This window comes from Crassostrea angulata, chromosome 3 (assembly GCF_025612915.1).
Source record: "Crassostrea angulata isolate pt1a10 chromosome 3, ASM2561291v2, whole genome shotgun sequence".
In the NCBI taxonomy this organism is placed as follows: domain Eukaryota; kingdom Metazoa; phylum Mollusca; class Bivalvia; order Ostreida; family Ostreidae; genus Magallana; species Magallana angulata.
In genome coordinates, this window is record NC_069113.1 from 15,078,257 (window position 1) to 15,095,485 (window position 17,229).

Consider the following 17,229-nt stretch of genomic DNA (forward strand, 5'->3'; position numbering starts at 1 on the left):
TATTATTACATCACTGTTGCATTACATTCATATTTCTTTGAGGCCAATACAAGTCTCCTATATATCTTGAATTATTGGTAGTAATGAATTTAACAGAAGCATAACCCGTAAATAATAAAAATATGAGTCATAAACACAAAAATAAACTAATAAGATATAAACGCCATATCATATACGGATTACTGTTACCCCTGTTTCTATTTTATACAATTTTATTACAAAATATCACAAATATTACATATATGCAACTTATAAACGAAAATTTATATAATATTTATGCATATACGATAAAGTTATTGTAAATGCGACCTGATGTCTACTTTGTAGCATTATGGTGTTGAAATTGGCACATAAATTGTTTGATACTGTCTCGCACGTTCTGGCAAACTATGGAGCTACTTTTGTGAGTTTCGCCCTCCTTGTCCTTAGGTTCATGGTGAGTGATTGACCTTCTAAGTTAATTCAAAGGGCGACATTGATATTTGTACAGCGGCTTCTTGTCAGCTGGCTTTAAAATCTACAACACGTTCACAAATTAAGAAAAAATAAAATCACCAAGGTTAACGTTACATTAAAATGTACGAGTTGTCTTTCGTTGCGTGTGACAAAGAATTGCTTATTGAGAATGATCAGCACACCTGAAACGAGCACATGAGAGATTCATCCACAGACATCATGGCCGCTGCATTATCGAATTCATTGCAGTAATTCGGGGCTGAAAATATTGTTACCAGCTGTCTCTTGGCAAAAAACTCATATCCATCTTCTACTACCTATCAAATTTAGAGAAAACACAAAAAGATGATTAAACTTCTAATGGTGTCACTGATCTATTATCACTTCATTTCTTTATGTGCCTTGTCAAATGTAAATTAAGAAAACACAAATAAGTTAATCTAACTTCAGAATTTAATATTATTACTGATTTATTAGTACTTATACATATTCTTTGTAGTAAATATTTTTATGAATATGCCGAAAATCTTGGAATTTCATTTCGTTGTGAAATATACATTCATAAAGTGTCTTTTTAATGCATTTACGTAAAATTCTTACTTGATGTCCACGACAGACTAAATCGAGATCGTGACGATTCAGGAACTTGCTTACGATATCTCCGCCAAAGGTGAAGGACACGCCCTTATCGTTCTCTCCCCACCCTTTGACCTCTTTGTCAGGGTCAGACCACAACAGATCACACAACAGCCCTTAAAAAGAAATATCAAGTTGTGAAATCCTGTTAAATTTTAACGGATGTATGAAAAAATACAGTTCAGCATGATGTCAAGAGTTGCGATTTTCCAAATTAAAGAAAGAATGATTGTAAAACACATACTTACTTTGTTTTACAAACAAAGTTAAATAATATATCCTGTCATCATTGAAGAAAATGGAACGATTGATCGCTGCGAGAATATTGAACTTGTAACAAAATGAGTGTTATTTGTTTTGTTAAACATCCCCCTATATATATATATATATATATATATATATATATATATATATATATATATATATATATATATATATATATATATATACCTGTATCTGGTACATCAGTGGGCCTAATAATTCTTCGGATCTGTTCCATAGACTGCAAGTCCGGAGATAAACCTGTACAAATCAAAAATTTTATAAAAGGTGTGTAAGATCATAGTTACATTCATCGTGGAATCCGTAAAGAACATTGACGCTTGTGCATTCGTGATTCCCGCTTAAAAGAAAGAAGTTTTCCGGATATTTGATCTTGTAGGCTAAAAGGAGACAAATGGTTTCTAAAGACTGCTTTCCCCTGTCCACATAGTCTTCGAGGAAAACGTAATTAGATACCGGGGTAATTCCCCGCACTCAAACAGACGAAGTAGGTCCGTGTACTGTCCGTGGATGTCCCCTGAGAGCGAAAGTAACACATTCAAAATATGCAAAATTTTCTAAATTGAAATTAGCAAAATTTGAAGAGAATAGTTGAAAAGTCGCATTATTGTCTTCCAAATGTTCTGCCAACCACATACTTTGGTGGGGGCCTCTAACTCTAGTAAGTTTGGCTGACTGAGGAAAATCTCGCTCGCTTTCAGACAGAGGGATCTGAATTAACCTTCCTCTATTTTAGCAATTGTGTCATGTTTAGACTTTCTGTCTATAAAAAATGAAAGGGAGAATTTGACATAATTTTTTCTTCTTTTTTTTTTTTACATTTCGAATATTTGTGAGGAACAATTATTTTTATGATGCGAATTGTTCATTCCAATTGTTTTTTATTTCCCAAATCGAATTATGATATTTTTATATTTTGAACAGCAGAGAGTGAGCTGAAAAAGATAGAGCTAACATGGAAAACAGTGGTGGCAAAAGCAAAGAATCGAACTGGGTGGAGAGACTGTGTGGCTGCCACCTGGCATAAAGAGGCATGAAGAGGCCTAAGTAAGTAAGTAAGTTATATTTTGAAAAGAATAGAATGGAAAGAATGCTAACCTTCAAGCAGACGACCAATCAAGCTGTCGTACATATAGGGAGATTCTAAACTGTAAAAATTCTGACCCCAAGACAAAAACTGGAGTCCCAGGCGGAGTTCAAATTTTTACATATATTATAGAAAACATGATTAAATTCTTCTTCTTACGAACTACAATGTAACAGTTTGCAATTGGGATATTTCTATGCATACATCCTTGGCTATTGCAAATTCTAAATTGTTAAAATTGTGATCCCCACAATTGTGAACACTGTGGCCCCAGAATCAAAGTTTGACATAGAAAAAAAATCTTGTTCTCAAGAGCTACAATGCTACAGATTTTGAGATCATTATTCAAGCATCCTCAAACTGTGCAGATTCTCAATTGTGGAAGCCGTGACTCCCAGACTGATACTGGGGGCTCAGGCGGGGTTCAAAGTTAACATAGAAATATTTAGGGAACATGTCTGAAAATATTCTTCTTAAGAACTATACTGAAACAGTCTGTGGGATTACTATGCAAGCACCCATTGTGGCAAGGCACTTTGTAAAAGTTACGCACTTTGATTTTTTTTTTAAGTGCGTTTGACTTGGTCCCAAAATTAACGCACCTTGAATTTTTTTTTCAAAAAGCGTTATTTTGCAAACCAACAACCAATGGCTATTATAGATTCTAAACTAGTAAAATTGTGACCCCCGGAATAATACTGGAGCCCCAAGAGGAGTTCAAAGCTTAACATGGAAATAAAGGGAAAAAATGTTTTAAAATCTTCTAGAGAATTACAACGCTAAAATTTATTTAGAATAGTGAAATTTTATAGCCTCGTCTTAAACCGTGAAGCTGAAGTTCTTTTTAGATTATTTTCAACAAGGCGACAATACATTTTAATTGTCCAAATCTTAGAATTTCAAAAACAACATGAAAGCCATAGAGAGAGAGAGAGAGAGAGAGAGAGAGAGAGAGAGAGAGAGAGAGAGAGAGAGAGAGAGTCCCTGATTGTATGTCACCCCATTTTCTGTGTTCTTTTTAGGACACTTTGGTTAAGGTATATACATGACATGGAATTTTTTTTAATTTTTATTTTTATTCTTATTTTTACCCTTAATCAAGCGGATATCAAACGTCTATCTTATGGTTGAGGATTCTCAGCTTGCTGCAAATATTCCTTGTGTGAAAGTACAGACATTATCAGAAACAAAAAGTAAATGACATAGCATTGCCCTTCATTAAAAAGAAAACCTTCTTGCTGTAGATGCCATATTTTCAAAGGGAACAAATACCGTGTCATAGTACACGATGGTTAAGATATAATTACGAAATATCAGTTTAAAATAACCTTAAAAACCATTGATAAAGTAAATGAATGATAGGATATCTAGTAATTATAAATGTTACAAGAGGCCAATAGGCCTTAACGGTCACCCCAGTAGCATATTAACCATACACATCTTGTCGAGGAGTCTCATATATTTATTTAATTGGGTTTCATTCTGGAGTAGAAAAATTATTAATTTGTACTGACGACCACCTCCCTGCCTGAAATCTTTCAAAACGAACTATGAAACCTATAATTTTGGCGAAAAATTTGAAGATCCGGTCTACAAAATCATGAATTCAGTTTTCCTTTCAGGTTGGTGGGAGTAAAGAAGATAATTTTTAAACATTATATGCATTAACACCTATACACCCGTTTTGGCCCTGCCCTAGAGTCAAAACCCATACTCCAGAGGACATGAAATTTAAAATTGTAGTAGAGGACTTCTTGGTAAACATAATTATGAAGTCAGTTTTTCATACATACATACATGTATGTGTGAGAATAGAGAAGAAGATTTTAAAACATTATATGCATTAACACTATATTGTCATATTGCCCCCCCCCCCCCCATCATGTCCTGGACCCCTGACCCAGCGGCCATGAATTTCACAATTTAGGTAGAGGTGTTAGTGGACATCATAACCATGTATTCAGTTTTTAGCCCACATGTTTGGGAGTAAAGAAGAGGATTTTTAAAGATTTTATACATTTTTACTATTTGGCCATATTGGCCCCACCCTAGAACCTGAACCCCTGACGCAGGGGTCATGAATTTCACAATTTTGATGGAGACTTCATTGAAATCATAATCAATCATTTACTTTTTAACAAATATATTGAGGAGTAAAGAAGAAGATTTTCTAAGATTTAATACAAGTTTACTATATGGCCATGTTGCCTCCATCCTAGAGTCAGAACCCCTGACCAAAGGGCCATGAGTTTAATAATTTTGCAAGAAAGCTTTATGGACATCATAATCATGCATTTAATTTTTAACAAATATATATGAGAGTAGAGAAGAAGATTTTCTAAGATTTAATACATTTCTAAAATATGGCCATATTGCCCCCACCCTAGAGCCAGAACCCCTGACCCTGGGGCCATGAATTTCACAATTTTAGGTAGAAGGCTTCATGAACATCATAACTATGCAACCAGTTTTTTTTTCCTCACATGTGTTGGCGAAGAGAAGATTTTTGAAAATTTGGCTTTCTTTTTGCATATTTGGCCCCACCTGTGGTGCCCCGGGGTGGTAGAGCCACGAATTTAACAATTTAGATTCCTTTTACAATAGCGATGCCTCACACAAAAATGGTAACAATTAGCCTTGTATTTTTTAAGAAGTTTAAAATGTAAAATTGTTAACGCACGCCGGACGACGCACGACGACGGACGAAAACGGATAGCAATAGGTCACCCGATTTTACTCAGGTGAGCAATTAAAAATTATTTTATAAATACATTATAATGCCATGTAAGCAGCCTTTTTAGAGACTATGTACATTGTTGTGTTACTTGTTCGCATAGTTTGAGAGAGTATGAATAGCTAAAACGAACGGAACGTACACGAGATTTCTACATACTAGTAAGTATTTTTAATTCACATAAAAATGCGCCATGTCGGAGACCTTGTCTAAATTAAGATTTACATATGATGTGCGAAAAGGGGTGCAGATATATTTCAAATATATGTAAGAGTATGAAAATTGTTGATTTGAATAAATTAATAAAGTTAGTGTAATTAATACATCTAAACAGTACACATATAAAAAAGTTAGATCAACCCTTTCTTTTAATTCATACACCTGTGCATATACCCCTAGGGCAATGCTTGATCATGAGTTGGTCAATGGATATTTGTGATCTTGGTTTTTATTGGTTGTTTGTGTCAGGTTGAATTTGGTTGGTTTGTATATTTTGCTTTATGTGTTTCACCGCCAAGTTTGACAATCTTTGTCTGGACATTGACCAGAGCAGACTATATATTTATATTGACAAGTAATTGAATTTTGGACCAGACCTTGTTCTTTTTCTGGTAAGTTATACTAAGAATACTAATATCCTATAACATTTACTAATAGTAAAATGATTATCCTATAAATTGCAGAAAACATTAATTAAGTCTATGATCACAAACTAATGAGTATGAATGAATTGGAATGAAAAGATATTTTTTTGATATGGAATACAGTGTTGATTATAAAGATCAATATTTGGTTTATTTATTAAAGTATTAATTGACTCTCAAATCAATTGTATATAAGAATTTTATGATGATCAGATATTTGATTAAATTGGTCATTTATAAGATCAATTAGATTATTTCAGTAAAAAATATTTTTAGAATTATTCTGTTCAAATTACAGAATCAGTCAATGACAATATTATATCACCACGCATTCGGTGTATTACAAGTCTGTTCCCATAGAATGGTGAGAAAGTGTTTTTGAATATTTTTTATCTGTTTAATATATTTTATTACTTATTTTGGAGAAATGTAATTCATTTATATTATAAGCGTTACCTCCCGCTAAATGTTTGAAGTACAATTATAATAAGATAATGTAAAAATATTATCTTGATGGAAATACATATATATTGTACTAATGTTATATTTTGATATAAATTATATTATTGTTTCATGATATTTCAGGGCTTTAATCTACATTGCAAATTTTAAAGTCACTGTGTCCGAATACGAATAAAACGAACCATACAGAAATCTTTGTTGTCAATTACTTTAAACAAAGAATGTAACATATAATTAATCAATAAATCCTTTTTTTTCTTTTTCAAAGTAATTTCCTTTAAAAATAATTCCAGAAGATAAAAATTGTTTACTAGCTTGTACAATGAATTACCATAATTTTTTGAACACATGAACGCATTGCAAAATAAAATAAACTGTGCATAATTTATATTCGTTAGAAAATGTGTGACAATGATAACACTAACGATAATTGCATCAATATATTTTATTAGCTTCGATTTCTCGTTGATTTAGGCTTTTTGCCGTGGACGTATCATCATTTTCGCAGATTTCAGCGACTTCCACGTGCTTCCCCAGTCGTACCACGACAGTTCCGTAGCATCCTTCTTCGAGGCTTTCCGGTAAACACCATTCAAATTGTTGCGATGGCAGTCATTGAACCACCACCCTGCTTTGTATCCCCCTGCACAACTTCCTCCGTTATTGTCATTATCGACATCTACAGTACTGAAGTATGCGTTGTTGGAATGGGCAAAACTATCCCCTGAATGAAAAGAGAAACAGTGTGCATCACCTGAATGTGATAGTAGTTGTTCCTCTATCTCTTTATTTTTCATTATTACCAAACGACCCATATTTTCAGAACCATTGGTTTTTTGTAAACTTTTGTATGAAAACGTTAGCTCAATGTTTCAAAATTTCTTAATGTTTCTTCACAAATCATTCTATTACAGTAATACTCTCTGGGCGTTTTTAACGGTGGTTCATGTTTATTATGATGCTCACCATTACTTAGTATACTCAAGGGATTCCATAGATATTTTCTTTTACAAAACTATAACACTATGTTTGAAATCCTATATACATACCTAGACCTTTTGTTCCATTAAACCCCCCGAGCGACAGTCTGTATTTGTTAGCCTCATTATCCACAAAAAATGAAGAATACGTCGCATGAGCTTTCTCCCTTGAAAATTTCATCAAGTCAATCCTAAGAACCTGTTTTTTATCTTTCGTCAATGCATGAATGGCATCATTTCCTGACGAAGAAAAAAATAGTTAAACAGTGTATATGTAGATACTCAGTAGTCTTTCCTTTCGTGAAGTCCAGCTTCATTAACTTACCGAGCCAATACTCATCTTCAGCGTGACCAAACCCTTTTTTGTAGTCCTTCCACTTCCGGAGAAAGTCTGTGTTTCCATCTTGTCTTCTTTGGAGTACCTAACATTCGAAAATATTACGTCCAAAGGAATGGAAACAAACATTGCAATTAAAATGTTTAATATATCAAATAATTGTAGATTTTATATAAATGATGTAATCCTTTAAATTTTCATCAATTAATTGTCCTTATATCCCGCTGTCACCACTTTTCTTAAGTCATTACTCAGTCTGATCTCAAATGTAAGCTCTTTCCTTTAAAGATTTTAAGTTGAGGAATGAGTTGAAGGATTTAAACTTGTTCGTGACGGTGGAGCCAGGGCTCTGTCGTAATCTACTCACGGTCCATCCCCCTCCATCTGTGGTCATGTCACAGAACACGGTCTTGTTTGTCCCCGGGGATGGGTAAATGGTGTACACCCCGTCTCTACTCAGCGGGCGGTGCATCTTAATGTCTGCACAGTCTTTATGTTTATCATGGACCCCTTTATTAAAGTAGATCAAAATGATTCGATTCTCTGTTTACACTTTTTACTTATATTATAAATAAATAAATACCTTTTCTTGAACTTACTTGATTTTAGGAACACCTGTCCCTTCTTCAGTTTAAAACTTGACTGGATGTCCAGGGTCATTGGACCGTGAATGGACAAGGCGGTGTTCTTGTGGTCCCAGTTAGACTTCCGTAGCATGTCCTTCATCTCATCTGAAGCCAAGTGAATGTGTGTTATAAGATAACACTTTAAAAAGACCTTAGTTTATGTAAACCATATAATGTTAATGAAATTTCTTTATCATAGAGCTTTTATAAAAAATGATGAATACACTAAAACATTCCTTCATTCTTACGTTTCTTGGTCATTTGCTAATATTTATTATTTTCAGTTTCAGTGGAAACGGTATAATTTTCTTCGCTTTCGTTATATTGGTTCAACAAATAAACTAATTACCGTGTTTGCATAAATCATTTAGAAACTTGTAGAAAGACCGAATACATCTCCATAACATCTACCTGATAGGTGAAGTCTGATTCCTTTGGCATCAACACTCCAGACGGCCATCGTGAAAACAACAAAAGTCCACATTGTGACTTGTTGACAAACACCCCCAGAAAACTGTTGGTTTTATAAACTCTCTAGATATTGATGTTCTCGTGAACAATGTTATTAAAATGAAACCAAATATCTTGGTAAACGTGATACCAAATCATAAACTGTTCACACCCCTTAATATCTCTTTTTCGTTCATTTCAAGCGTTGAATTATAATCCGAAGAAACCTTCTTTCATGAAGAAATTCATTTGTAGAATTACAGTCATAAAATGTTACAAAATTCAACAAAACCAAAGTCTTGAAAATGATAGCCCTGATTACTGTACTATTGGTTGTTGTATGAGTAATACTATTTCTGTTGACAGATGGGTATTGATTCCTTATCCCCTCCTTTCTTCTTTTTAGCTTTTTTTTTTCATTATTACACCACTGATTCTTTGCACAGTTGCATAACACTCATATGTCTTTGAGGCCAATACAAGTCTCCTATATATCTTGAATTATTGGTAGTAATGAATTTAACAGAAGCATAACCCGTAAATAATAAAAATATGATTCATAAACACAAAAATAAACTAATAAGATATCAACGCCATATCATATACGGAGTTATTCAAAACTATTACCCCTGCTTCTTTTTTACACAATTTTATTACAAAATATTACAAATATTACATATATGCAACTTATAAACGAAAATTTATATAATATATATGCATGTACAATATAGTTATTGTAAATAAGACCTCATATCTACTTTGTAGTATTACAGTGTTGAAATTGTATTCGTGTTGAAATTGGCACATAAATTGTTTGATACTGTCTCACAGTATACAGTATACACTGACAAACTGTGAAGCTACTTTTTGTGAGTTTCCCCCTCATTGTCCTTAGGTTCATGGTGAGTGATTGACCTTCTAACTGGAGTCAAAGGGCGACCTTGATATTTGTACAGCGGCTTCTTGTCAGCTGGTTTTAAAATCTACAACATGTTCACAAATTAAGAAAAATAAATTCACCAAGGTTAACGTTACATCAAAATTTACGAGTTGTCTTTCGTTGCATGTGATAAAGAATTGCTTAATGAGAATGATCACCCCACCTGAAACGAGCACATGAGAGATTCATCCACAGACATCATGGCCGCCGCATTATCGAATTCATTGCAGTAATTCGGGGCTGAAAATATTGTTACCAGCTGTCTCTTGGCAAAAAACTCATATCCATCTTCTACTACCTATCAAATTTAGAGAAAACACAAAAAGATCATTAAGTTTCTAATGTTATCACTGATCTATTATTACTTCATTGTTTTATGTGCCTTGTCAAATGTAAATTAAGAAAACACAAATAAGTTAATCTAACTTCAGAATCTAATATTATTACTAATTCATTAGTACTTATACATGTTCTTAGTAGTAAATATTTTTATATATATGCCAAATATATAATTGCCGAACTTGGAATTTCATTTCTTTGTAATAGCACATTCATAAAGTGTCTTTTTAATGCATTTACGTAAAATTCTTACTTGATGTCCACGACAGACTAGATCGAGATCGTGACGATTCAGGAACTTGCTGACGACATCTCCGCCAAAGGTGAAGGACACGCCCCTGTCGTTCTCTCCCCACCCTTTGACCTCTTTGTCGGGGTCAGACCACAACAGATCACACAACAGCCCTAAAAAAGAAAATTCAAGATGTGAAGTCATATAAAATTTTATTGGAGCTTTGAAATAATACAGTTCAGCATGATGTCAAGAGTTGCGATTTTACAAATTAAAGAAAGAGTATAATTTTAGAACACATCCTTAAGACCTGTTTTACAAACAAAATTAAATAATATATCCCGTCATTATTGAAGAAAATGGAACGCTTGATGAACGTCTCTGCGGGAATATTGAACTTGTAACAAAATGAGCGTAATTTGTACTAATGAAGTTTTTCTGTTTGATATCATCGCCCTATACCTGTATCCGGTACATCGGTGGGTCTAATGATTCTTCGGATCTGTTCCATAGACTGCAAGTCCGGAGACAAACCTGAACAAATCAAAAATTTTATAAGGCTCTCAATTCATGTATGATATATGGGATTGATTCATTCAAGACACTTTTATATTAATAGATTTGGAAACCGAGCGTGGGTACAAAAGTAAATACATGTACATCCATGGAATCATCGATGAATACAAAGATGTAATGCATGTTCAAAAGTGTCCAAATAACTGACATTTTATTCAAACAAACTAATATTTTAAGATAATGAAATTATGAATTTTACCCAGTCTATTATTTTCAAACATTAAATGGATCGGGGTTTTTTTAGAGATATACATATTATCCTTTAAACTAACCTCCATGACAACAAAATATCTTTTCCTCAATGACAGCAGCGATCGGTAAACAATTAAAGCAGTCAGTGAATGTCTTCCAAAGTTTGAAGCTGAATCTTCTCTTACCTAAAGAAAAAAATAACCATTATATATATATATATATATATATATATATATATATATATATATATATATATATATATATATATATATATATATATATATAAAAGGAATTTGAATTTTACGGGGGGGGGGGTATCTGGACCCCCCCCCCCCCTCCGGCCCTGGCCCGACCTCTTTTGGATCCGCGCATAGTTACCATAACATGCCTATTATCATATTTTGTATTATAATCAATCTTTTATATATGCTTCTCTCACAAAAAGTGTGCGAGATCATACTTACATTCATCGTGGAATCCGTAAAGAACATTGACGCTTGCGCATTCGTGATTCCCGCGTAAAAGAAAGAAGTTTTCCGGATATTTGATCTTGTAAGCCAAAAGGAGACAAATGGTTTCTAAAGACTGCTTCCCCCTGTCCACATAATCTCCGAGAAAAAGGTAATTAGATTCCGGGGGGAATCCCCCGCACTCAAACAGACGAAGTAGGTCCGTGTACTGTCCGTGGATGTCCCCTGAAAGCGAAAGGAACACATTCAAAATATGCAAAATTTTCAAAATTAAAATTAACAAAATTTGAAGAGAATAATTGAAAATTCGCATGATTGTTTAAATAAAGTTGTTTTAATCAAGTTCTACTAACCACACACTTTGATTGGGGCCTCTAACTCTAGTAAGTTTGGCTGACTAAGGAAAATCTCTCTCGCTTTGAGACAGAGAGATCTGATTTCTCCTTCCTCCATTTTAACAACTGTGCCATGTTTAGAATTTCTGACTATTTCATATGAAAGAGAGATTTTAACATATTTTTTACAAATCCACATATCAAATATTTGTAAAAAAAAAATAATAATAATAATAATAATAAATAAAAATAAAATTCTTTTTGTTATGCAAAATTCATTCATATATTTCTCATTTCGAATTCCCAAATCAAATTTAACGTAACTAGTATTTATAGATCTCTAAATTTTTAAAAAAGAATAGAATAGAAAGCATTCTTACCTTCCAGCAGACGACCGATCAAGTTGTCGATGTTTATTTCCACCATTGCCATATTTTCCTTATGAATTGATATTCCGTATTTTATACAAAACAATAGTGCTCGTACTTTTGTAACTGAAACAATATGAAGATATTGTTATCATATCGTGAATCTGTTATTTATACATACCATACATGTGTCTTGTGTTCATCATTTGTGTTTAGATATTGTCTTTATCTTTTTCACCAGAGAACAGAGTATTATAGATAGAATATTAAATTGTATTCATGTATTAGATATATCTTTGTTATAATTATTCATATATTATTATATGTTTTTATGTCATTTCATAAGTGTATGAATATTATTTATATATAATTATGTAGACATTATTTGAATTTGTGTTGTGATTTGGTGGTGACTTGTAGATGAGTCATCAATGGCCGTCGTTTGTTGAGATTTTTTGTGTGCTTGTTTACATCAAACACAAGTTCCGTAAATCGTAGATACGGTAAATTTCGTTCAGCAGAGGCTGTCTTTTCTCTTTTTAAAGGTATTATTTTCCACTTTTAAGGAAAATTATAGAGAGCACACAGAGAATCCCAGTTATCCGACCAGTTAGCTACACACCTTGTTAAAAACTGACGAAATACTGAACGTAGTAAGAATGTCATGTGATCCATCAGGAATCATTTGATTGGACGTCCCTTTGAAGGTGCATGATGAAATATCTTAATTTAGAAATGACGGTGTTAAATGGATATTATTAGAGAATGAACGCATTATGTTTGTTTAGTTAAAACCAGGCCCTATAACTTTACGTCATACGTGTTAATCTACCTGTGCAATGATTATCATGATTATCGTTGAATGAATGAATGTACACCGATGTGATATTATACATATATTACATGGCTTCGAGGGCGACATTATATAAATAGTGCCTGTTTGGGAGGGTAACAGTTGAAATTGACACCCCGAGAAAACCATTGTCAACCGACGCGAAGCGGAGGTTGACAATGGTTTTCGAGGGGTGGACAATGGTTTTCGAGGGGTGTCAATTTCAACTGTTATCCTCCCAAACAGGGAGGGGGCATACCTACATGTACAAGTACACTAAACAGGCACGTAACCTCAGGGGGACCTGCCCCCCCCCCTTTCCCCCCGCAGCAGATTCTTTTTGGGGTTTTTATATAAAATCTACATATGAAAAAGTAAATTTACACTGTGCCCCCCCCCCCCTTTTGGATGCAGGAAAAAATAAATGGAAAGGGGGGAAAATAACAGTGAAATGATGTATTTCTTAATAACCAAGGGTTTTTGATGCTAACTGCCTGCAAACTGTCTCAAATAATGTGTGTGTGTGTGGGGGGGGGGGGTAGTAGTTTGCTCATTTTCATTTCTTTTAAAATCGAATTTAGGGGGAAATATTACCGTGAATTCATATTATTTTAAATGATCAAACAACTATAATAGAAACCACCCGCAGATGACACCACTTCAATCAGTTATGGGTGATGCAAGATATCACACGTCAGATTAAGTTTGTCACGCACAGCAGAGCCTGTGTATAACTTAATTAATCTAATCTATAAATTATTTATCTTGTTATACGTGTGACGTCAAAAGCATTTATATCAATTATTAATCCTTTGTAATTAAGATTATTTCGATCGCTCATGACAAATTGTTTTTGAAGGCGAAAAATACTTGCCAGATAATGTTCAAAGGACCTAAACACGGTTTGAGCTAAAAATTTAAAAATTTACTTTTTCTAGTTTTTATTTCTAGAATGGTATACATGGGTATTTTTTTTACTTTATCATAAATTGAATGTCAAATATCGAGTGCTAAGCGAGACATAGCGTTCAGAATTCTTTGTTTTGTAAAGTAAGATCGATTCTTGTTATTGTTTACATACATGTACATGTATGCATTGTATTGGTGTAAGAATCAATTGGTAATTGTGTTGGTAAATTTTGTATATTAATTTCCGATCAAATCTTGCTTTCTATTGTTGATAATATTATTTATCGATAAGAACACATTGAATCATTTTATCTTGATTGCCACAGGTGGTTAAAGATATGAAATTTTTTACACAGTACATTTTTAAAGCAAAAACAAGACGAACTTTGTTTACAGTTAAAAAATTCTAACATCTGTATCCCGTCGTTAGTATGATCTCTAACATTCAAAATTTTGGTCAATCATTCAAAACGCCAAACCAAATCAATCTAAATTAAAAATGAAAAAAGAAATGTTTGGTCTTAAATCATATTTATGTCCCTTTGAAAATAACTTTTAAACATTTTCGTTTTATATTTAAGATTTTGGTTTATTGACCAAAAAAGAGTATGTTTATTACGTTCTATTGTATGATACAATATACATGTATAAAAGAAAACATATACATCATATTCCTACTTCCTTTTCTAAGACTCCTGTCTAATTAATTGTCTTTCCCAAATTATAAACATAAGTTATGCGTGTAAAATTATTGAAAATTTAAAAAATGGCAACTATATGTACAGAACTGAAATCTCCAAACTAAACCAAGGGAAAGATCGGAAATCAGATCCTTTGAAACTTGTGAAATATCAGTCCGAAGGCTTCACACATCGGATCGAGGCAGCAATGGATACAGAGTCCGTAAAGTTTCTGCATGAACCCACAATTCAACTCCAAGACCTTGAAGCACGGAGTTATGTACCAGATGTGAACGAAGGCGATGTAGGAGAACTGACAGCCCCACTCCGCGGCCAGGCAGATTCCGCAGCACGTCGTCATGATGACGTAACAGATCGTTTTCCACAACGTGAAACATTTGTAGGAGAGCTTCCACACGCAGTCCAGACTTCGGACTCCCTCGGGCTCAGCCAAAACATCCTCAAATGCTACCTACATCAAATAAAGACACCGAGTAAAATTCCGAGAAATCTATTATAAAGTCAAGAACATTATTAGAAATTACGCTAATGACGAGAAATCTACGGCATTAATCAAGGCAAAGTAATCGATATAATAAGCTTAATGTTTATTTTTTTTAAAAAAGAGAACTCTTTTCATTGCTTTCTATATTTGATTTTATAGAAAATAATCAATAAATTCTTTTTATCATGCGTCTAAAGCAAACTACAAACACCTGATTTTTAGTCTTCCTTCCTAATTTCTGTTGCTGCTTTTTACAAACATACCAAAGAAATTTTCACTCACCTTCAAATGGCTATTAAGGTTGTTTGGGTCCCTATTGACTAAATCAATTTCTGTCATTTTTCACGACTTACTTTATGTTTTGCTATTGACACCTGACTTTGATCAGTGATTTCCCAGTTATTTTTTATCAGAATGGAACGCGGTATTTATTACTGATGGTTATGATGTACAAAAAAATTTGGCGTTGGTTTGTTTGAAAAATAGTTTGACCAATGACAGCATCAAACGTGCATGTATTCAATGGCCGTAAAATTAGCTAGTTTACTGGCTCATCTTTGGCCACACCTAGTGAAAACTCAAAGCCGTACATATTATAGCATTGAATCATGATTTTTTGAAGTATACACTCTCATAACTGCCGCGGTGTGTGCATACAAATTGAGTAACGCGCGTTAGCGCGTTATGAAAATTTGTATGCACACACCGCGGCAGTTATGAGAGTGTATACTTCAAAAAAATCATGATTTAATGCTTATATTTACATTTTTTAACTTCTTGCCTTGTCTGCAAATGTGAATTATACCTTAAAATTCCGATCTTATCCTAAGGGTAAGTTAACATTAATGGAAGAGCCACAGTAACAGCCACAAGCGTGAACTTTGATTTTCGCTTGTGACGTTGCAGTTTACAGCGTTCAACGTTTGTGACGTCATAATAAAACTCGTCAATTTGACCTTTGACTACTTGTTGCATTTAGAGGCATTTAAACATCACGGAATTTAATGAAAAAAACACAGTAGAATGTAAATATATACATGTAAATATAGGCACATGCGCAAATGTAACGGTCATCATTTACATGTATCACAGCGATGCATGTATATTGTTTTCAAATTCATATCTCTGCTTCCTAACCGAAAGACGGCAAAAGAGCACGTACTTCAAGTAAAATTACTGACTTAACAATAAGGCACTTCCCATGTTCCTTCCTTTGCATTCATTAAAGTTTGAGGTGAACATTTCCAAATTTGAGTTACATATGTGATTTATATACATGTATCTAATACTTTAGAGTATTTGAAAACAACAGATTCGGCTGTTGAGCAAAAAAAAAATGAAAAACCTTGGAAAGATATACAAATACCTTGTAGGAATTGAATACCTTTTGTCATTGATGACTTTCACAATAATATATAGTTAGCAATCAACAATTATTGACTGATGAAAATATAATTCAGTGCTATATTTGAAATATTACAAATGTATCATATCCAAGCAATTCATTAACATAGAAACTCAAAGTATCTCATCTCGAATACGATACTCAGTTGTCAAAATTCAAAAGCCCTTCATCGTTTTCACATAAAATAAATTTCACAGATTTGGGTGGATACAAGGATTAGTTGAAGTATTTAAGAATTGGAATTTAAGTGCACATAGGTCACATCCAGTGTCGCATGACAATAAAATTTCGATTAGTTTATCTAAGCATTTAAAAAGTGTTTCCGTTTCTCAAACGTGTCCGTCTCTTTATCAGAAAGAATCAATATCATCTTTTCGATTGCAAAAGGTGAGTAAATAAGTCATTCAGACCTACATACCGTTTCAATACATTTATTGGCTTAGAATTGCACATATCAATGTCATTTATAAACCATGAAACGAGAGGAAGAACACGTTTTGTAAACAGCATTATACAAATCCCTGACAAAACTAGGCGGGTTTACTGCATACTTCATTCTCAATGTGACTAAATAGTGAAATAGGTATACTTTGAAAGTAAGTTTATTCGGGGTCGATCTAAAAAAAAATATAAGGTGTATAATGCGGCCCTTCACCAGTTAACGTTATTTGTTTGGACTCCTTATCCCCAAATATTTAACATTATTCCGACAAGTTATGATCCTTGGTTTCAAATTACACAAACGTATTGCA

The 17,229-nt window shown here is 33.4% G+C and overlaps 3 protein-coding genes and 1 pseudogene across 4 annotated transcripts; all 4 read right to left on the minus strand.

Moving 5' to 3' along the window:
• Positions 1–316: 316 nt before the first annotated feature.
• Positions 317–2,506, minus strand: LOC128175732 (serine/threonine-protein phosphatase alpha-2 isoform-like; annotated as a pseudogene).
• Positions 2,507–6,759: 4,253 nt separating this feature from the next.
• LOC128176584 (ryncolin-1-like) lies at positions 6,760–8,764 on the minus strand. Its single transcript, XM_052843014.1, has 6 exons — positions 8,656–8,764; positions 8,218–8,349; positions 7,986–8,128; positions 7,607–7,703; positions 7,351–7,521; positions 6,760–7,025 (listed from the first exon to the last, which is right to left on the minus strand). The coding sequence occupies exons 1-6, from the start codon at positions 8,726–8,728 to the stop codon at positions 6,772–6,774; spliced, it is 870 nt and encodes a 289-aa protein (XP_052698974.1). The 5' UTR covers positions 8,729–8,764; the 3' UTR covers positions 6,760–6,771.
• A 560-nt stretch (positions 8,765–9,324) lies between these two features.
• LOC128176583 (serine/threonine-protein phosphatase alpha-2 isoform-like) lies at positions 9,325–12,882 on the minus strand. 2 transcript variants are annotated; one of them, XM_052843012.1, is made up of 9 exons: positions 12,769–12,882; positions 12,159–12,272; positions 11,797–11,928; positions 11,438–11,668; positions 11,054–11,158; positions 10,668–10,739; positions 10,227–10,378; positions 9,798–9,932; positions 9,325–9,677 (listed from the first exon to the last, which is right to left on the minus strand). In XM_052843012.1, exons 2-9 carry the CDS (start codon positions 12,208–12,210, stop codon positions 9,555–9,557), a joined length of 1,002 nt encoding a protein of 333 aa, XP_052698972.1. In that variant the 5' UTR covers positions 12,211–12,272; positions 12,769–12,882; the 3' UTR covers positions 9,325–9,554. The 2 variants fall into 2 exon arrangements, with proteins under 2 accessions (XP_052698972.1, XP_052698973.1); XM_052843013.1 differs by lacking the exon at positions 12,769–12,882 and having other exon boundaries at positions 12,159–12,291.
• A 1,437-nt stretch (positions 12,883–14,319) lies between these two features.
• On the minus strand, positions 14,320–15,648 carry LOC128176588 (caveolin-1-like). Its single transcript, XM_052843018.1, has 2 exons — positions 15,355–15,648; positions 14,320–15,039 (listed from the first exon to the last, which is right to left on the minus strand). Exons 1-2 carry the CDS (start codon positions 15,409–15,411, stop codon positions 14,713–14,715), a joined length of 384 nt encoding a protein of 127 aa, XP_052698978.1. The 5' UTR covers positions 15,412–15,648; the 3' UTR covers positions 14,320–14,712.
• Between the last annotated feature and the right edge of the window lie 1,581 nt (positions 15,649–17,229).

Bases quoted from the DNA above. Each gene is read 5' to 3' on its own strand.
- LOC128176584 (XM_052843014.1), bottom strand. From the start codon at position 8,728: ATGTGGACTTTTGTTGTTTTCACGATGGCCGTCTGGAGTGTTGATGCC. The intron at 8,350-8,655 runs GTAGATGTTATG...ACTTGGCTTCAG, and splicing joins AATCAGACTTCACCTATCAG to ATGAGATGAAGGACATGCTA. The intron at 7,026-7,350 runs GTATGTATATAG...CTTTTCATTCAG, and splicing joins TAATGGAACAAAAGGTCTAG to GGGATAGTTTTGCCCATTCC.
- LOC128176583 (XM_052843012.1), bottom strand. From the start codon at position 12,210: ATGGCAATGGTGGAAATAAACATCGACAACTTGATCGGTCGTCTGCTG. The intron at 10,740-11,053 runs GTTAGTTTAAAG...TGATTTGTTCAG, and splicing joins GATATTTTGTTGTCATGGAG to GTTTGTCTCCGGACTTGCAG. The intron at 10,379-10,667 runs GTATAGGGCGAT...TTTCTTTTTTAG, and splicing joins CACCGATGTACCGGATACAG to GGCTGTTGTGTGATCTGTTG.
- LOC128176588 (XM_052843018.1), bottom strand. From the start codon at position 15,411: ATGACAGAAATTGATTTAGTCAATAGGGACCCAAACAACCTTAATAGC. The intron at 15,040-15,354 runs GTGAGTGAAAAT...TATTTGATGTAG, and splicing joins ACCTTAATAGCCATTTGAAG to GTAGCATTTGAGGATGTTTT.